General features: G+C 52.7%; 2 protein-coding genes across 2 annotated transcripts; one reads left to right on the top strand and one right to left on the bottom strand.

Moving 5' to 3' along the window:
* Positions 1 to 3,421: 3,421 nt before the first annotated feature.
* On the bottom strand, positions 3,422 to 10,135 carry P3h4 (prolyl 3-hydroxylase family member 4 (inactive)). The gene is made up of 8 exons (XM_052196644.1): positions 9,392 to 10,135; positions 9,143 to 9,295; positions 8,846 to 9,017; positions 7,914 to 8,042; positions 6,951 to 7,096; positions 6,364 to 6,447; positions 4,293 to 4,437; positions 3,422 to 4,073 (listed from the first exon to the last, which is right to left on the bottom strand). The coding sequence occupies exons 1-8, from the start codon at positions 9,872 to 9,874 to the stop codon at positions 4,051 to 4,053; spliced, it is 1,335 nt and encodes a 444-aa protein (XP_052052604.1). The 5' UTR covers positions 9,875 to 10,135; the 3' UTR covers positions 3,422 to 4,050.
* A 560-nt stretch (positions 10,136 to 10,695) lies between these two features.
* On the top strand, positions 10,696 to 19,862 carry Fkbp10 (FKBP prolyl isomerase 10). The gene is made up of 10 exons (XM_052196594.1): positions 10,696 to 11,216; positions 15,520 to 15,665; positions 16,005 to 16,194; positions 16,301 to 16,446; positions 16,732 to 16,921; positions 17,032 to 17,177; positions 17,711 to 17,903; positions 18,158 to 18,300; positions 18,509 to 18,672; positions 18,925 to 19,862. The coding sequence occupies exons 1-10, from the start codon at positions 10,972 to 10,974 to the stop codon at positions 19,108 to 19,110; spliced, it is 1,749 nt and encodes a 582-aa protein (XP_052052554.1). The 5' UTR covers positions 10,696 to 10,971; the 3' UTR covers positions 19,111 to 19,862.
* Positions 19,863 to 20,003: the final 141 nt, after the last annotated feature.

Here is a 20,003-nt window from a genome sequence, read left to right as displayed (position 1 = left end):
TAATTAGCTCCAGAGCCAGCTTAACAGGACCAGCTGACATGGAGAAGCACCCCACCACCACCACCACTTTGTTCCCAGAAGAGAATCTATTCTCTGAGACAGGCAACATCACATGAGATATTAAGGATTCTAACTTTTTTTTTAATTTTTAGATTTAAACGTTGTATTATGTGTCTGGGTGTTTTGTCTGCAAGTATGTCTGTGTACTACATGTGTGTGGTGCCTGCAAATGACAGAATAGGGTATCAGATCCCCTGGAACTGGAGTTACAGACATTGTACAGAGCAGGCATGTGGGTGTTGGGAACCAAACCCAGGCCGTCTGGAAGAACAGCCAGCCGGTGCTCTTAACCGCTGAGCCATCTCTCCAGCCCCCTCTCCAGCCTTAAGGGTTCTTTTCAAGGCTGACCCCATCATAGTAGTTTGTCAGTACTAACATTAATGCCATAAAAGTGGAAACAGTACCCAACTAAATTTGAGTAGCTAAGAAATTTTTTTAAATTAATTACTTTTATTTATATGAGTACACTATAGCTGTCTTTAGATACACTGGGAGAGGGCATCAGACCCCATTATAGACAGTTGTGAACTGCATATGGTTGCTGGGAATTGAACTCAGGACTTCTGGAAGAGCAGTCAGTGAGTGAGTGCTCTCAACTGCTGAGCCATCATCCCTCCAGCTCTCAGAAAATCATTTTCAATCTGAGAATGGAAGTTCCTGGGATTTGGGAGAGCTACCGCGACTCCTTCCTCTGCTGACCATCACTCTCCAAAGATAGGAAGCCGCTCTCCTACATAACTCCAACAACTCTGGCCCAGGGCCCCCAACATGAGCTCTACATCCCATGGGCCTGGCACCAGGACTCTGTTCCTTCCCCTTCTCTTTGTTTTTCCTACCTTCTTTTCTTTCCCTCTTCCCTTCCCCACTTTCCTTTTTCAGTTTCTTTGTAGGCTAACCACAGTAGGGGTGCAAAAGCCCGATCGTCTCCTTAGCCCCAGTGGACAACCCAAACCCAGGGCCTGTCCCTTCCATCCGACCTTCCTTCAGATCATAACATCTCACCGTCCCTTCTCTGAACATCACACCAGCACACCTGAAATAAGGGGGCAGTTTTGAGGGTAACAGTGATCAAGTCTGGTACAGAGTTCTGTTTTTATGCGGATGGGATCCAGTTTCTGGATCCAGAACACTCCTGTGGCATCTCTTGACTTTGGTCTGATTATGTGAGATCACAGCCCAGCACACCTCCACCTAGCACACTGTTGAGAATGGGAGAGCTGGTGGGGTGGTGAGGAGAGGTGAGAGCATGAGGACTGGGTGGGGCTGGGAGAATGGGCTGGAGGGCCCACGCGGAGACTGGCTGGGATTCTGTCTCACCGGTTTGGGGAGCCAGCTGGCCTCGCAATGGGAGAGGCTCACATTAGGGAGAAATGGGAGGGGCTGCCATCTCCCTGAGAAAGGGTTGCTGAGGCATGCTGGACTGGCCAAGGGCCTGGACAGGATTCCTAGGGGTAGCTAACTAATAGGCATGTATACACACACACACACACTCACATTCAGATGCATACTCAAATAGTCACACATCAACTGAGATCCTTCAGCATTCTGAGCCCCGCTTACCTGGCTCTATTTTCTTATCTGATATATAATTCAATTTTTGTTTTTAGATGGGGTCTTCCTATGCAGAAAGGAACTTTTGGTAAGACCTCTCTGCCTCCTAGGAAGTGGTGGCACATGCCTTTAATCCTAGCACTTGGAAGGCAGTGGCAAGTGAATTTCTGAGTTCGAGGCCAGCTTGGTCTACAGAGTGAGTTCCAGGACAGGCAGGGCCACACAGAGAAACCATGTCTTGAAAACAAACAAACAAACAAACAACAAAAACAAAGCAAAGCAAAAAACCAAAAAAACCAAAAAACCAAAGACCTCTGCCTCCCGAGTCCTGGGATACTAATAATTTATCTAAGATCTATTGCTCACCACCTGCCTCCAGTGAAACAGAGCTCTGAGAAGGCGGGGTGATTGGCCCACTTTGCTCATAATCATGTGCCCAGCAACCCAGCATGTCTGGCACATAAAAAGCACTCATTAAATGTGTGGATCAATGGAGCCCTCCCAGTACACATTGGGCACATACATATATGGACAGGGACATACATGCTGAAAGACGTTCTGGGCACCCTCAGACCTCTGCACACAAGTACATGCTCACATTGGGCGCGCACACACACACACACAATCTTTGCACTTTGACCCACAGGCACTTTTCAGACCCACACCCAGAAGTCCAGATTCCAGAGCTGGTGTTCATGGCAGCACACATCTGTGCAGACATGTTCCAGCACATCCTACTGCCTGCAGCATGGGGTGCCAGACCTGGAGGGCAGCCCCTCCCTGGAGCAGGGGTGGGCCACTAGATGCTGACAGCGCAACAACCTGGGAGGGGGAGGGCGGGCAGAGCCAACCTGGTACCTGGAAGGTATCAGGAAACCACTTGACTCTCTTGTGACAGAGACAGAGGGAACCTACCTATTCAGAACCCAGTTCTATCTCTAAAGGCCAACGGACTTGGAGCAGAGCCTAGGAGAGAGACAGATGGGACATCAGTCCTCTAGGACACAGAGGTGCGTGAGTCCAAGGATTGGCCATCTGTCACCTGGGAGCAGGGAGGAGGAGGCAATGAGAACTCCATGCCCTTCCCTGGGCCAGCTCCACTCTTCACCACAGAGGCCTCTGCTCGATGAGAGTTGTCGAGGTGTAGAGCAAGACAGAACTGTCACCTTCTTGACACTCTTGAAAGTGCCCCTCTGTCCCTAACTCCCTGCAATGGAACAGCAGTAGGGGCAGTAGTTACTAAGACAACATCTTTGCCCCCCACTCCTCCAGACTCCTGACCCTCAGAACCAATGCAAGGTTGGACAAGTGAACTCTGGCTGTCCCACTGCATTTCAAGAAGTCCAAAGTTGTCAAACCATATTCCTGGGTCTCCTGTCGCTACTGACCTGGGGTTCCTTCCCACAATGGCCAGACTGGGCACGCTTGCTCTAATTCTAGGGAAATTCCAGGAAAGAAAAACATGTAGTAAATGTCTTTAATCCCTTCTTCATATCCCTCTAAGCCCCAAGAAGAGTGGCCTGGGACTAGAAAAAAAATACAGGCATCCCTGATTAGAAACCTGAAACCACCATCTTCCCAAGTCTTCATAGAATACTGTGTCTTCATGCCCCCTGGTGGCAGGCCTGAGGTTCTTCACAGCTAACAGGGATCCTCAGATCTCAGTCAGATGTCAGGCGAATAAAGGACCTGCCAAGGCCATAGGGTACACCAACTGGCACGACACAGATAAGGAATATTGGCAGAGAGAGGGAGGCAGGGACCTGTACCCACACACCTCCACCTTGCAGACTGGCCTCAGGCGCTATGATTCATTTAACAATAAACCTTTATTGAGCACCAGCTCTCTATGCCCAGAGTTCTTCACAACCCACTCCGCAGCTCAGACACAACTGCCACCTGGCTGGCCTTCGTCCAGTGAGACTCAAACCGGAAGCTGAAAACTTCCGCAGGAGCACAAAGGGAGACAGGGAGCCCCCAACAGCTCACTTGCCAACCAGCAATATGGCCTCGGGTCTGCGGTTCAAGGACAGAGAGAGAGGTAAGGTAGAGTCTGGGTGGGAACTAGGCCAGCTGTCCCTTTTGAGGTTTTTTTTTCCTTTTGTTTTATTTTGAGACAGGGTCTTACAACATAACCTCCATTGGCCTGGAATTCACTACATCAGGCTAGCCTGGAACTCACAGAGATCCACCTGCCTCTGCATCCCAGCTGCTGGAATTAAAGGCATGTGATACCAGACTCAGTTCTTTTTGCTTTGAAACAAGATCCCACTATGTAGACTGGGTTGGCCCAGAACGCAGAGATCTGCTTGCTTCTGCCTTCCCCAGGTACCAGGGTTAAGGGTGTGAGCCACCACACCTGGCTATTTAAAGTTTTAATAAATAGTTCTTGCCCCCAGGCAGGTGTCCTGAGCTTGAAGAGTGCACCAAGTCACCATCTTATGCCAATTCAGGCTCTGGCTCTGAAAGGGAAACAGAGAGCAAGAGTTAGTCCTGCGTATTCCAACAGGTGTCTGAGCACCGCCCTAGCAGGAGAGTAGATCACTAACAGGCTTCGCCCTAGAACAGGGTGGCAGTACCCACCTGTACTCCACTGGCACCACAGTCCAGGGGGAGAACCCATGTCCCCAGTGCCCATCCCAAGCTGTGTTCCTATCCCTTCAGCACAATCCAGTACTGACCGGCCTCAGCCTCATCACCCTTGGCATCCGGTTCCTGCCACCAGTCAGCATAGAGGCCTTCCTCATAGTCTCCCTGGCCTTCAAACTCAGCATCAGACGGAGGTTCTTCAGGCGCTGGGAGCGATTCTGTCTCCTCCAGTTCCATCTAGAGCAGCCCAGAGTTGGGGGAGAAACTGAGTCACAGCAGACCCACATTCAAATAGGTTCCCCTTCAGATCAGAATACCCCCTACCCCCATCTTTCAGTTCCCACCCACTTTAGCGGATTTCTGGGTGTGGTCCTGGCAGGAGTTGAGCAGGCAGGCCTCAGACAACCCCAGATCCCTCCCCTCCCAAGTGTCAGTATCTAACAGGATGTGAGGGTTTGTCCTGCTGGTCCTATTTTTTTCTTTTCTTTTCTTTTCTCTTCTCTTTTCTTTTCTTTTTTCTTTTCTTTTCCTTTCTTTTCTTTTCTTTCTTCTTTCTTTCTTTTTTTTTTTTTTTGGTTTTTTCGAGACAGGGTTTGTCTGTAGACCCTGGCTGTCCTGGAACTCACTCTGTAGACCAGGCTGGCCTCAAACTCAGAAATCTGCCTGCCTCTGCCTCCCGAGTGCTGGGATTACAGGCGTGTGCCACCACTGCCCAGCTCTGCTGGTCCCATTCTGAAATTGCTTTCCTGAGTGACACTTGGAGCTCAACCAGCAGAGGCAGGCGGCAGGGGTGCTGGCATCAGCACCACCTGCACCTCAGCCCCACCTCAGCCCCACCTCAGTCCCACACCCAGTGAGAACACTGCTAGTCTGTGCATTTTGTCTTCTGGTTCTCGCTCCCCTGCCAGGAATGCTTTGGCAGCTCTGACCTGGATGGGCCCGTAGACTCCACCAAAGCCACATGTCCACTCCAGACTGAGGCCTTCAAGTGTCACCCTACTGGTGCCCATGCTGGCTTCCATAGCTGTGCCACCCCTGAGAACCTGGGTATTTTTAATCATCATCATCATCATCATCAGGTTCTCCCCATGAGAACCTCTGGGAGACTGTTTCTCTCAGCCACTTACTGCAACCCACGCCTGACATCTGGCAAACAGCAGACCCAGAGTGACAGTCATCACTGTCACTGCCGGTTCTGAGCATCTCCCGAGTGCCAGCCGCATGTACTATGTGCTTTAAATAATCTCATTTAATTGTCACCACAATAAAAGTCAAAGGGCATTTTTCTCATAAACAGGAGGGTTTTGCTGTTACTAAAGATCAACGCTAAGGCCAGCCGGCTGGCAAAGGACAGAGCTGGGAGGAAGAGCACCTCAGGCAGCCAGGCGTGGCGGTGAAGGCTGTCCTCGAGTTCACTGTGGGTACAGGGGACGTACTGAGGGAATGAACACATAAACCACACAGCATTCCCTCAAGAACCCCAGGCTATGGGATGGAGAGATGGCCAGAGTTCAATGCCCAGAACCCACATGGCAGCTTACAACTGTCTGCATCTCCAGTTCCAGGGGATCTGACACCCTCACACAGGCATATGTGCAGGCAAATGTGCAGGCAAAACACCAATGCATGAAAGAAGAATGATGACGATGATGATGATGATTAAAAATACCCAGGCTGCCAAACCCTCACTCTGAACTGGCTCTCCACAGTATCATTCATTCATTCATTCATTCATTCATTCATACATTTGTCCACTGGCTCAAATTCAGTTTCTGGGCATGAGCACATGCCAGGTGCTAGCTGGGGATAATTTAGTCTCCTATCCTGGGATGCAGTTGTTGAGGAGGCCAGCTGGCCAAGGCGAGATGGCTGAGGACTATGAGTAACTCCAGGTCTCAGGCCAGGTGGCCAGGCAGGCAGGGAAGCCAGTGTAAGCCCAGAAGAGAGCCAGGACATCCAGCAAGGGCTCCCCTAAAGGAGCTACGATTTAAGCGGGGGTCCCGGGAAGCACAGGCCTGGGACAGGCAGAGAAAGGGCCGTGGGGACACTAAGGGAGTGGGATGAGGAGCAGGAACAACAACCGGAGCTATCACAACAGTGGCCTCAGGAAAAGAGCCTAACGTGTCCCCATCACAGTCCAGCCTCTCCCGGGGAGCCACTCACCTCATCATCTGACTGAAGGTACATGTGTGTGAAGTCTAGCAGCTCCCGAAGCTCAGAGGTCTGGTTGTGGTAGAGCATAGCTTCCTAGAAAGAGGGAAGGACGGAGTGAGGTGGACCCTGCAGCCAGGTAGCAGGAAGACAGGGCTCGGGGCTCAGGGAAAAATGGATCAGCTTGCAGAATAATCCTAGCTACTGAGAACACTAGCTTAAGGAGGATGCGGAGCATTCCAGGAGGGAAGAGTGCGTCGATCCATTATTAATGTCTGCCACAGGCAATGGAAAGCAGGGATGGCACCATGGGGTCCATATTTGCCAGCCTTGCCCCAAACTCCCATTGGGGTTTTCTCATTGGTTCATGCTAACAGACTCCTGGGGGGGGGGGGACTCAAAGGACAGCATTGAGGTGGAAGCAGACGTGTGGGCGCCTGTTTGCATCTTTTCCACATCACAGACACTATGCTGCGGCCTAGACTCTAGCCACAGACCATACTCATTCTTTCCCCTTCCTCTCCAGTCTTCCAAGGAAGCCAAAAAAAAATTTTTTTTTTTAACCAAACCACAAAACTGCACAGGAGACCAGTGCCCACCTCCCGGGGCTGGAAGTCCTCATCTTCAAGGCCCCAGCGAGCCCGGTGGAAGCGGTAATATACCAGGTTCTGCTGCATGACGCTGTCCTTGGGGTCAAAGAGCATGTAGCTGGCCGCGCTGCGGGCAGCCTGGCGCACGTCATTCACTGCAGGTGGGACAGAGTGAGGGGCGACCCTGATGCTTTTCTTCAAAGGCAGCCCACTCACCCCGCCTCACGCCCACCTTCCGACCTAAACAGCCTCTACCCCCCAGATGCTTCCCACAGTAAGTGCTGGCTCCTCGCCCCGCCCAGGGTGTTGCCCTCCTGCCAGGCGGAGTGAGTCACTGATACCCTCAGTCACTTGCGTTTTATAAACAAAGGATTGGAAGCACAGAGGGATTAGATAAACGCGCCTGCGCCCATATTGCTGAATAGGGATGGGAGTCAGGGGATGCAGGCCCTCAGCATCTTTGCCACAGCCTCCAGGAAGTCTCCTGGTCCCTAACCTCAACCCCTCCACTCACGACTCTAGCCCCTAAAGTGGGACATCCCTGGGTTGTAGGAACCCCGGACTGTCTCCCCCAACCCCAGCTGATGGCAGGACCTTCCTGTGAATCCCCAGTCATGGGGCTAATAGTCCCTTGCCCTTTAGAAACCCCAGTTTAATCTAAAGAATGGGTCTAGGGATGTCACTGGCATGATGCCGGTGGCAGGAGATGAGGGCTACATCCACTGCCTAGTGCGGAGCAGTGTCACTGACCTAGTCTGCCTGCGAGTGGCCTCTGATTCTTCCTTGAGGCCTCTCCCCTGCCCCGTACCCTCTGCCTGGGTTCCATGCCATGTCTCCTCCACCCTTAGCCTTTCCTCCCCTTCTCCAGAGTCTTCCATCTGAGAGACATACTCTCATGCCTCCGGGAGCCCCCACAGACATCCTTTCCTAACCCCCTCACCCCACTCTCCCCAGCCCATCCCAGAAGCTCACATTTGTAGTAGGCAAACTGCAGGTAGTGATACATGGTAGCCACGAACTTGTCCACAAAGAAGCCACCTATGTTGGGGGTGAGATTGGCTTCACAGTCCACCTTGCACTGCAGGGATTCTGCGAAGAGATCTAGGAAGGAGGCAGCTGTTAGGAACCGAGGTGATGTGTGCTAACCCTGCTCCCCTGTGGAGACTGATCTACTGTGAACCCTGCTTCCCTTGTCAAGAGTTCATGGGTTAACATGTATGACATGCTTGGGATACAGTATATCATGCGGGCTGAAGCACTTGCTCCCTACTCCCCCATAACCAAATCCCTATCTGGAAAGAGACAGACAGACAGACAGACAGAGGAGTGTTAGTTCTGGGAGAATAGATGGGGACCTAAGAATAGTTCTTTGTGCTTCATGTCGCCCCCCTTTGAGGGAGGGCCCTTTGTGGTTACAGATCCAAAGACTAGCTGTGGTTCCTCCAACCAGCACTGCTTTCTGCACACACCTGCCTGGTGTCAATTCCTCATCTTCGTTGTTGTTTGAGACAAGGTCTCACTATATAGCTTTAGTTGTCGGGGAATTCACTATGTAGACCAATCTAGCCTTGAATTTACAGAGATCAGCCTGCCTCTGCCTCCTGAGTGCTGATATTAAAGGCATGTGCCACTATGCCCAGTTCTTGTGTTTTTGCTTTTTGAGGCAATCAAATATATAAAGAAATATCTCTATATAGCTGTCCCAGAATTTGCTATGTATACCAGCATTTCTCTCATTAGACTGGAGAGAGAAAAGGCCTGACAAAGTGTCGCTTCCGAGTACTTTGCTAGATCTGTTGAATGCTGTCGCAGGACGTACCCGGGTATTAAGAGGCCTTAGAAGGCCTGGGAAGCCAGGGCACTGTGGCTGAGGGATACCCACAGTGGTCTGAATGGTAGACTACCTGCTATGGCTGGGTAGAAGTCCTTGAAGTCTACCTGCTCGTGGGCCCCCTCACAGCCAGCTAGACACCGAGCAAAGACCGTCATATACTCAGCCAGGGCACGCTCCATGTCTTCTGTGCTGCTGCGAAAGTCCCCGCTGTTGTAGAGCTTCACAGCCCGGAGGAACACAGCCTGGAGAGGAGCATGGGGGGGGGGGAGTCAAGGGTACCCCCAAAGGCTCATAAGATGTGTGTGTTGGGCGAAGAGGTGGTAGGAAGGTGCACCAAGGCCAGCCACCCCTCCCACTCTCTCCACACCTCGTAGGGCTGGGCCTCCAGGTCGGTGAGGGACTCATCTCCGATATCTAGCATCCCCCTGTAGTAGCTGAGATACTTGGCGGTCAGCTCGTGCTTGGGGTTCTTCTGGAGGAAGGTATAGGCCGCAGCCACCGCCTTCTCCAGTCGGTTCGCCTGGTGAGGAGCGTGGGAAGTGGGTCAGTGGGGCCTCGGACGCACCGCGGGCCTCACGTTCTAAGGAAGCTCGACGGCAGTCCGGGCCGCGCCCACCTTGAAGTGCGCGTAGTGCAGGTACTGATAGGGCAGGCGGCTCTGGAAGTCGCGCAGCAGCTGCCGCGGCGGGTAGGGGACTTGGAAGGCGGGCAGCGTCCGCTTGCAGCGCCGCAGACAGGCTGCGCGCTCCAGGACGTGGCCGAAGAGCCGCAGCTCGCGCGCCCAGTCCTCGCCATCGCCGTTGTCGTCGTCGCCGTCCGGGCCGGACGCCGTCCGAGGTTGCGAGGTGGCAGGGCCACTGCAGTTGGCGTGGCAGAAGGCCTCGCTGTCGCGCAGCAGCCGGTGCAGCCGCAGCGCCGCCTCCAGGTAGCGCGCGCTCTCGCGCCAGCTCTCGCCTTCGTACTGCTCCAGAGCGTGGCCGTAGGCCGTGGCCAGAGGCATCAGGTCCTCCGGAGGGAATCCTCGGAAGCTGTACTTCTCGTACTGCGCCCCGGCGCTGCCCAGCAGCAGCCACAGCAGCCCCCACGCCGCGCGAGCCATGCCCGCGCCGCGCCCGGAGGCTCACGGAGCAGCCGGCGACCGTCGGGCTCCAGCCCAGCCCTCCCCACCCCACTCCCCGGAGCTCCTGCTGGGTCTTAGCGCCGGGCCCCGGGCTAGAGCCGGGAGGCTGGGACGCCCCTCTCTTTCGGATGCTCGAGTCCGCTACGTGGGCTGGACCTCCCCCACCAGCAATGCTTACACCACCACTCGCCCTCCCTGGGCTGACATGGATAGGTGGGGCCACGTTTCACGCCCAGAAAGCCCCTCCCCACCGGCAATGTCCCCCCCCTCCTTAAGTGCCACCTCTGTCCTCTTTGCCTACGCTCAGGATGAAGCCACATAATCTGGTCTTTTTCTCCCAGAGTCCCCTTTATACACCCTCTAGGTGGCCCTGTAAACACATGCGCTGGCGTCGAGGGGGAATACACCTCGTGTTACCCCGCACACCTAGCACTGACACCCTCAGCCTCCCGAATGAGCAAGATTCCTGTGTCTGTATTTGCAGCCAGGCTTTTGCAGGACAAAACAGCCTTTCATCTAGAGAGCATTCTCCCTAACCCCTTTCCCCCCCCCCCCCCCGACCCCCGTCCCCAACCTTTCGCGGGAGGAGAGTTGGGGCGGGGGAAGAACTGAAAGAGCCCTCAGATTACCCCCTCACCTGCCACCAGAAGGGGCCTAGATTCGGGGTGCCAGAAAAAGCTAGCGACTCCACCAACCGGCTTTAGGACCCAGAGTCTCTGGAAAAAAAACTTTTTACTTTTGGAAGTCCTCTCCAACTTCTCATCTTTCCCGAACCTCCCTCTGGGCCAGGCCCTGGGCCTCAGCCCGGATGGAGTTTGGGGGGAGGGAGACTCAGAGATCTTTGTGGCAAATTCCCGGGACTCCAGAGACTCTCAACCTGGCCCCCTCCTCTTAGTCCACCATAAAACATCACCCCGCCCGGCCAGCTCAGTCTTTCCAGCCCCCATTCCACGTGGACCCGCCAGGGCGGGGTGGGGAGAGAGGACAGGAAGGGGGGGAGTCATCTCTGAGAGGAGGGGGAAGGAGGTTGGCGGCTGGCGTCCGCTCTCACTGCTGGAATCCTTGGTCTGGGCACCATGTTCCTTGTGGGGGCTCCCAGCCACACCCTCCACCGGCTCCGCGTACTGCCGTTGCTGCTACTGCTTCTACAGACCTTGGAGAGGGGGTTGGGTCGTGCCAGCCCGGCCGGAGCCCCCTTGGAAGATGTGGTCATCGAGAGATACCACATCCCCCGGGCCTGCCCCCGAGAAGTGCAGATGGGGGACTTTGTGCGTTACCACTACAATGGCACTTTTGAAGACGGGAAAAAGTTTGACTCCAGGTAAGAGGTTGGGCACTCCCAGACTCAGCACCGCTTTCCTGAGCGTCCAGAGAATGTTGCCCCTTCTAAGGTTTGCATTCCTGTATCCCTTCCGTAATCTTTAGCCACAAAAACAGCATCCTCGGGAGAGCACCTCAAAGAATGTCTCCTGTCTTCAATACCAAATTTTCAGCTCCTAAAAGATCCCCGCCCCTACCCTCCTCCTAATTCCCCCGGAATACTTGATGCTCAGGTGGAGTGCTACATTTTCTTACCATGGCTTAAACACATGGCTGGCACACAGCCTTAGAGGGCAAAGAGACTGTGCCTACTACGTGTAAACCCTGAGATAAGTGGATAGATGGTCAGCTTGGGGCCGCTTCCCTTTCCACACACCCTGACTCCCTGTCTGTTTCTATCTCCAGTTTTCTACACCTTTGTGGTTAGAGACTAGAGAAATAACATTTTCTTCAGGGTGTAGGGCCCTAGAGCAGCTAGGGAGGCCCTTAAGCAGAGTGGACATTATAATTTGGGGGGTAGACCATGGCTGGTGCTGTGACCAAACTGTCCACGTGTCACAAAGCCTGACATGCCATCCTGGGGAATCTTGGTGCCCCCTTCAAGCCTCTGGGAACTCAGCTCCTCCATCTTAGCTTTAGCAGCCAACACCAGGCTTCATTGCCAGCCTGACTTGATGGGACCAGCTTCCAATTCTGACCCAGGATCTTGGTCAGCCAGACAGATACCCTTTGGTTTTGGGGGGGACAGATCAGAGCTGTGTGGTAGCCTCTTTCCAGACTCTAAGGTAAATGTCAGGCCCTATCACACTTGAAACTCTACACCCCAAAGAAAAGTCGCCTTTCAGTCTCTGAAATATACAGTTCAGCCCACAGGCAATTAGTGGTCGCGACTCTGGAGGGAGGGTTTTGTTTGTTTGTTTGTTTGTTTGTTTGTTTTTGGTACAGTGGATGAGAATACCTTCTTCATATTTGTAAGGCCCTGGGTTTAAATTTGGGCTGCAACAGAGGAGGAGTCTTAACTTTTTTTGTCTGAAACATGGAATGGGAACACTACCTCCTTCCTCGGGTTTGAATGGTGGCAATGAATGACAGTGACTTCCACAGGGCCTGCAGGCCTCCAGCGGGTTCAGGACATATTGGCTTAGACTCAGGCAGAGCTATAAGCCTGGTGGTGTTTGACTCATAGAAACTTTGTGCACAGCACTGGCTTTTTGTTTTGTTTTGTTGAAGGGGTGTGTGTGTGTGGATCATGACAGGGTTTCTCTGTGTAGCCCTGACTGTTCTGAAACTCACACTGTAGACCAGGCTGATCTCGAACTCACAGAGATCCACTTGCCTCTGACCCCAAGTGCTGGGATTAAAAGCATGCACCACCACCATCCAGTACTATTGGCTTTTATACAGCACTGTAAAGGAAACAGACCAGACATAAAGTCTGTGCTGTGGGCAAGATGAGGAAGAGAGCTAGCTGGGAGCACAGCCCAGTAGCCTTTGGAAAAGATTTCTTTTATGCCTATGAATCTTTTTTTTTTAAAGATTTATTTATTATATGTAAATACACTGTAGCAGTATGCTGTAGCTGTCTTCAGACATACCAGAAGAGGGCATTGGATCCCATTACAGATGGTTGTAAGCCACCATGTGGTTGCTGGGATTTGAACTCAGGACCTCTAAAAGAGCAGTCAGTGCTCTTAACCACTGAGCCATCTCTCCAGCCCGCCTATGAATCTTTTGCTAAACAAAAATATGCACATCGGGGGGCATGCCTGGTGTTCGAGGAAATCAGAGAGGGCTGGGTGGCTGTGAGCTACCATGTAGGTGCTGTGACTCAAACCCGTGTGTACTCTGCCAGTGCGACAAGTACTCTAAACCCTGAGACATCCTCCAGCCTCCCACATTGAGGCAGGATCTCACTATGTAGCCCTGGCTGCCCTGAGAGTCTATATGTAGACCAGGCTGGTCCCAACTTACAGAGATTGGCATACCTCATCTCCCAAGCTAAGATGGTGTGCCACCATGCTCAGTCCTCTGGCAACAGTGATGAACTAGGGTGGGCTGGGAGCTGGGGACATCTTCCCTGGTGGGGACTTCCCAAGCCTGGCTCGGGGGCACAGTTTCTAAATGTTGAAATTGGAAAAACTTTTTTAGTCCTTGGCTATCTTCAACAAAAATAGAATGTCCTGGCCCTGGAGAGATGGCGCAGTGGTTAAGAGCGCTAGTCCTGCCGGGCGGTGGTGGTGCATGCCTGTAATCTCAGCACTCTGGGAAGCATAGGCAGGTAGATTTCTGAGTTCGAGGCCAGCCTGGTCTACAGAGTAAGTTCCAGGACAGCCAGGGCTATACAGAGAAACCCTGTCTCCAAAACAAAACAAAACAAAACAAAACAAAAGAAAACAAAAAAAACAAAAAAAAAAAAAAGAAAAGAAAAAAAGAAAGGAAGAGCATTTGTCCTTGCAGAGGACCTGGGTCTGATTCTGAGAACTCTTACGGTGGCTCGTGATAATCTGTAACTTCAATTCCAGGGGATCTGATTCCCTCTTCTGCCCTTCCTAGGCACCAGACAGGGCATGCATATGGTACAGAGGCACACAGAAGAAACACTCACATACATACATACATACATACATACATACATACATACATACATACATCTTTTTTAAAAGTTTAATATCCCATTCTTGGTCTGGAAATGTAGTTAAGCCAGTGCAGTTCTTGCCTAGCATGCATGAAGTCCTGGCCTGGACCTCCAGAACCATATAAACTGGGCATGGTAGCATATGTCTGTAATCCCAGCACCCAGGAGGCAGAGGCAGGAAGAACCCTTGGCTACATAGAAAGTTCCAGGACAGACAGCACTACAAATGGCACCTAACTCAAAGAGCAGGGTTGGGGGTGACTAGAGTGAGAGCTCAACAGTTAAAGGCACTTGCTGTACAATTATGAGGAGTGCTACCCACATGAGAACCTGGGCATGGATAACCTGCTTCCAAAGACTAGCCATAGAGTGAGGGATGAGGACACCCAGTGCCCTTTGGGTGCCTCTGCATGCACACATGGGTGCACACACTCACAGACATACGCACATATACAAACCTCTCCTTTAAAGAAAAGAACTCTCTCTTGACTCGTGGAAACAGACAAAAGCCAGGGTAAGTTTAGAACGGGCTTTCTTCCGAGGAAGGCTGCTCTCCGTCTCACCTATGCCCACTTCTGCTTCCAGTTCCTCAGCAGCAGAAACAGAGGAGCTGCGACCTTAGGTGGTGCGATGGGTCTGCCAGGGCTTGATTTTTCTCTTTAAAAAACAAAGGCCAGGGGGCTTACGGGACTATCGGGGAGTGGGGGGGCTAGAAAAGGGGAAATCACTTGAAATGTAAATAAATTATATCGAATAAAAAAAAAAAAAAACAAAGGCCAACAGTACAGCTGGGATAGAGCTGTTCTGGTGCTGGCCTGGCATAGGGGAGACCCTAGATTCCGTTCCCAGGATCAGAATAAAGAAAAAGAAAACCGAAAGCCCTAATACCCACCCCATGGGGAGAAAAATTCAGCGAAATGATGACTGTAAAGTGCCAGGTGCTTAATTGACATCCAGAAAGTTCTCAATGAATACTCGTCTGCCCCCGAGCTATGCTATTGGAAGTAGCAACAGATTGCAGACAGTTTTGTCGGCTCCGCTCCACCCTCCTTGCAGGGGAATAAATGCTTCTGGCCTCCTCTGGGATGTCCCTCTTGTAATAGCCTATTAAAATTAATAATAATAATAATAATTAATAATAATAATAATAATAATAAACTACATTATATTAGTAATATGTTAATATTATATATTCACATATGTTCATAAAGATATTAATATATAATAATATATAATAATATATCGTTTATATTATATTAATATATTATATAATATAACCAATAATATACATAATCATATATTATTATACATTATATAATATATCATAATTAATTATATACTTAATTTTTCATTATTATTATTATTTTTTTTTTTAGACAGGGTTTCACTATGTACCTCTGGTTGGAACTCCCTGCTTAGATCAGATTGGCCACAAACACGCAGAGATCTACCTGCCTCTGCCACCAGAGTGCTGGGATTAAGAGTGTGAGCTACCATCCCCAGCCTGCCTGTTATGCTAAGAGGGCATAAGGGCTAGTCCAGAAGAGAGACTTGGGGAAAAGAGGAAGTGAGGAATGCATGTGCCTGCACCGTGGCCTGTGTGTGTGAGACTGTGAGTGGCGGGCATTGTATGACTGTATGCATGCTCATTTGTCCCTTACCCCCCCAGCTATGACCGTAGCACCCTGGTAGCCATCGTTGTGGGCGTAGGCCGCCTCATCACTGGCATGGACCGAGGTCTCATGGGCATGTGTGTCAACGAGCGCCGCCGCCTCATTGTGCCTCCCCACCTGGGCTACGGCAGCATCGGTGTGGGTAAGGAGGCCAGGAGACCAGGGGATGGATGTAGGGCGTGAGAGGTGGGGGCGGGAGGCGGGAATAGACAGGATGCTGACATTCAAAGGTTCTGAGTGACCAGGCCAAGGTCATAGTGCCCACAGTCTGATTGGTGAGGGCTGTGGCCATTGGTTTGCTCTGGAATGAGAAGAGTTGGACACAGAGCCCTGTGTAGAGTCACAGCTTGGCTAGGAAAGAGAGTAGCTGGGGCCAGAGGTACAGCAGGTGGAGGAGGAGGTGTACAGCTAAGTAGTGGTTTGGGGGTCTCCAACTGGGTTGGGGACTTCTGTAAACCCAGCCTCTGCTGCTTCCGCACAGCGGGCCTCATCCCCCCTGATGCCACCCTCTATTTTGACGTGGTCCTGCTGGACGTGTGGAACAAGGCAGACACAGTGCAGATGACCATCCTCCTACGCCCTCCCCACTGCCCCCGAATGGTGCAGAACAGTGACTTCGTGCGCTATCACTACAACGGCACTCTGCTGGACGGCACAGCCTTTGACAGCAGGTAGAACCTGGGGGTAGTCCTAAGGACTGGGAACTGTGACCAAGAGAAGGGAGGCCTGGTGCACCCTGCCTCTCTCGCCTCAGGATCTCTGCTTTGCTCTCCGCAGCTACAGTAGGGGAGGCACTTACGACACCTACATCGGCTCTGGTTGGCTGATCAAAGGCATGGACCAGGGGCTGCTGGGCATGTGCCCTGGAGAGAAAAGGAAGATCATCATTCCTCCCTTCCTGGCTTATGGGGAAAAAGGCTATGGTAAGGGAATCCTCCAGAAGAGGGAAAGCCAGGCTCCACATAGAAGTGTTCGGGTTGTATGCTGTCCAAAGGCATCCAGCCTGGGAGGGAAGTAGAGATGAAATGCCCTCCCTAGACAGGATTGCTTTATTCTGATTGACCCAGAGGCTCAGTGTGGGTTGGTGACAGCTCTGGGGACAACCAGAGGAGGAGGTAGGAGGAAGAGTAGGTCTTTTTGCATGAGGCCCCTTGCTGTGCCTGGGCGTGCTTCCACTTGTATAGTTCAAGCCCTGTGCCCTTCCCCAGGGACTGTGATACCCCCGCAGGCCTCCCTGGTCTTCTATGTCCTGCTGCTGGATGTCCACAACCCGAAGGACACGGTCCAGCTGGAGACGCTGGAGCTGCCCCAAGGCTGTGTCCGGCGAGCTGTGGCAGGGGATTTCATGCGGTACCACTACAATGGTTCTTTGATGGATGGTACCCTCTTTGATTCCAGGTCAGGGGGTGTCCTGAGGTGGGAGGGTGGAGACTGAGGGGCACTCCGAACTGCCTGGAAGGGGTGGGGGCCCCTTTGACTCCCTCCCGACCCCTACCCCTGTATTACAGCTACTCCCGCAACCACACCTACAATACCTATGTCGGGCAGGGTTACATCATCCCTGGGATGGACCAGGGGCTGCAAGGCGCATGCATAGGGGAGCGAAGGAGGATTACTGTGCCCCCACACCTTGCCTACGGGGAGAATGGGACAGGTAGGGTTTGGTCCCCGGGCTACCCTTCCGTTCCTCTGAAGTGTATCCCTGGGGTTGCTGTCCCTCTTGTTGCCCAAACATGTGAGGCTTATACTCGGTCACCCATTGGTTACCCAGGCAGATTCATGCTATTCCTGCAAGGCAGGCCCCACCCCCAAACCATAGTGAAGAAGGACAGCAAGCCTGAGTTTGGGGACAGAATAGTTAAGGATAAACAGCCTAGCACTACTGAACAGAGAGGCCTACATTAGAGATTCTGGGAGCTTCCTCACTAATGCACAGGGCATCACTCAAAGCTGGGTGTTACTGGGAGCTCGCAAGCTGTTGGGTGGAAAAGGGTTTTCCCGCCTCTCTGCCCCATTCCTCCAACAGCAAGATGTAGGAGGCAGGAAGCACTCATTCAGGAACATGCCATCTGATCTTGCATGGCTTCTTGAGCTTGGGAAGGGGTGTCCAGCCTGGGCCCCATGAAGATAGTGGGCAGCCCCCACCCAGAGCCCTCAGCTCACTGTGCCCTCCCTATCTGGCCTCAGGAGACAAGATCCCTGGCTCAGCAGTGCTCATCTTCGATGTGCACGTCATCGACTTCCACAACCCCGCGGACCCTGTGGAAATCACGACGCTGTCCCGGCCTCCTGAGAGCTGCAATGAGACGTCCAAGATCGGGGACTTCATTCGCTACCACTACAACTGTTCCCTGCTGGACGGCACTAGGCTCTTCTCATCGTGGGTTCTTGGGCAGGGCCAGGGCTGGGCGGATGGTGGGCTCAGGTGTGGGTGGTCTTGCCAGGCTGCTTCTCCTTTCTCTGGGCCTCACGGTGTCTTACTCCCCATCTCACTGAGCCTCAGGGAGCCATGGGTGTGAAATGCAGAGAAATGGGGGTGTAAAGTTAGAGGAAGTGGGAACTGCCCTCCTAGAAGGATAGAGATGAGTCCTCGGATGTCCCTGCTGCTGACCCGGGAATCCACTCTCCCCACAGCCACGACTATGAGGCCCCTCAAGAGATCACCCTCGGAGCCAACAAAGTGATCGAAGGTCTAGACAGGGGCCTGCAGGGCATGTGTGTAGGAGAGAGGAGGCAGCTCATCGTGCCCCCACACCTGGCCCACGGGGAGAGCGGAGGTGAGAAGCCAGACATGGACCCAGACTCCATGTCTACTCCCAGGGTCTGCCCCTGTCCATCTCAGGCCTGGGCGACTGGTGGGTGGGATCAGGGAAACCTTTAACCTTTAAACACCCCGTGCACCTTCCATAAGAGAAAGCAAAGGCCTGCGTTAAGGCTCAGCTTCAAGCCTCACCAGAATTCTACTCTTTTCCCTCATCTCTCCAGCCCGGGGTGTCCCTGGCAGTGCTGTGCTTCTATTTGAGGTGGAGCTGGTATCCCGAGAGGATGGCCTGCCCACAGGCTACCTGTTTGTGTGGTACCAGGATCCCCCGGCTAGCCTTTTTGAAGATATGGATCTCAATAAAGATGGAGAGGTGCCCCCGGAAGAGGTGGGTCAGAAACTTGGTCACAACCCCTACCCGGAAGCCAGCATGCTCACTCGCCCTCTGCCTGCCCGCCTTGCTTCCTCTCTGCTGAGCTCCGTGCCTTCTCTCCTGCACACTGTGCATGCAGCCCGTCCTCCTCCCCCGACCCTCCATCTCAGACCCGAATCCCCTGGGTACCAGGCTGGGGGGTGGGGTGGGGCAGCTGTTGACCGTGAACCTCACGGCCTCGTCCTCCTCTGCTCCGCCCTCCCCCAGTTCTCCTCCTTCATCAAGGCTCAAGTGAGCGAAGGCAAAGGCCGCCTCATGCCTGGGCAAGACCCAGACAAAACCATCAGCGACATGTTTCAGAACCAGGACCGGAACCAGGACGGCAAGATCACAGCTGAGGAACTCAAGCTGAAGTCAGATGAGGACCAGGAGCGGGTCCACGAGGAGCTCTGAGGGCCAGAGTCTCAGGTCCGACCTCAGACACAGAGGCCCTCGGCTGGGTGGCGCAGTGGCCCCGGGACCGGCCTGCTAAGATCCCCTACTCCCTCAGGGGAATAACTGGGAGTCACTGGATGTCAGTGGAGACTGCTGTGATCTTCCCACACGTGGGCCATGGCTTCCAGTCCTCAGCACAGACATCTGTGTTTTTCTCTTACAACCTTAACCTCTTCCTTAAGGTCCTTGTGATAGATCCGGGGGCACTGGGGTTTGGTTAGGGCCATTGCTAACCCCACACACCTGTCCTCCTGCCCACGTCACTAGGCCCCGCAAGGGTGAGCTCCTCTGCCCTTCACATTCCCGAATGTATCCTTTATTTGTACTGTCCTGTCCCATCTCCCCATCCCTGCCTGTCCTCATTCCCTCTGTCATGGCAGCTCTGCAGGGGCATGAACCTGAGTGAGGAGAGCCTGTATTCTCCTGCCTCGGCTCTGCCTGCTCCTCAGGAAGAGGTGGCTCCAGGAACATAATCCTGCTGCCCCAACCTTCTCACGTGTCTCCTCCCAAGCCACCGGGGACAGGTCTTTCATTTTAAAACGTTTTCTCTAAAATGGAAGGTTGTGTAAGAGGAAAGCCTGCTCAGGCTCAAGGGCTTCGAAAACCCGCACTCGGTGCTAATCTGATGGGAGGGAGGTGGGCAGAATCTCGGGCTCAGGCTGAACTCATCCAGTCCTTTCTCCTTTGTGTCAGTAAAAGGTTGAACTGAAGACCTCAAGAAGTAGACAGACGTTCGGTTTTCTGTTTGTTGTTTTTATTGTATGCCTGCACGTGTACCAGTGGTTGAGTTCCGATGTCTGTGGCAATCTCTCTACTTTTTTTTTTTAAGATTTATAATTTATAATTTATTT

Source organism: Apodemus sylvaticus, chromosome 10, assembly GCF_947179515.1.
Source record: "Apodemus sylvaticus chromosome 10, mApoSyl1.1, whole genome shotgun sequence".
Lineage (NCBI taxonomy): Eukaryota > Metazoa > Chordata > Mammalia > Rodentia > Muridae > Apodemus > Apodemus sylvaticus.
Note: the sequence above shows the minus strand (reverse complement) of the source record. Positions and strands in the feature narration are given on the sequence as shown.

Bases quoted from the DNA above. Each gene is read 5' to 3' on its own strand.
- P3h4 (XM_052196644.1), bottom strand. From the start codon at position 9,874: ATGGCTCGCGCGGCGTGGGGGCTGCTGTGGCTGCTGCTGGGCAGCGCC. The intron at 9,296-9,391 runs GTGGGCGCGGCC...GCTCCTCACCAG, and splicing joins TGCACTACGCGCACTTCAAG to GCGAACCGACTGGAGAAGGC. The intron at 4,438-6,363 runs GTGAGTGGCTCC...GGGCTGCTCTAG, and splicing joins ACCTTCAGTCAGATGATGAG to ATGGAACTGGAGGAGACAGA.
- Fkbp10 (XM_052196594.1), top strand. From the start codon at position 10,972: ATGTTCCTTGTGGGGGCTCCCAGCCACACCCTCCACCGGCTCCGCGTA. The intron at 15,666-16,004 runs GTAAGGAGGCCA...GCTTCCGCACAG, and splicing joins CTACGGCAGCATCGGTGTGG to CGGGCCTCATCCCCCCTGAT. The intron at 16,922-17,031 runs GTCAGGGGGTGT...CCTGTATTACAG, and splicing joins GGTACCCTCTTTGATTCCAG to CTACTCCCGCAACCACACCT.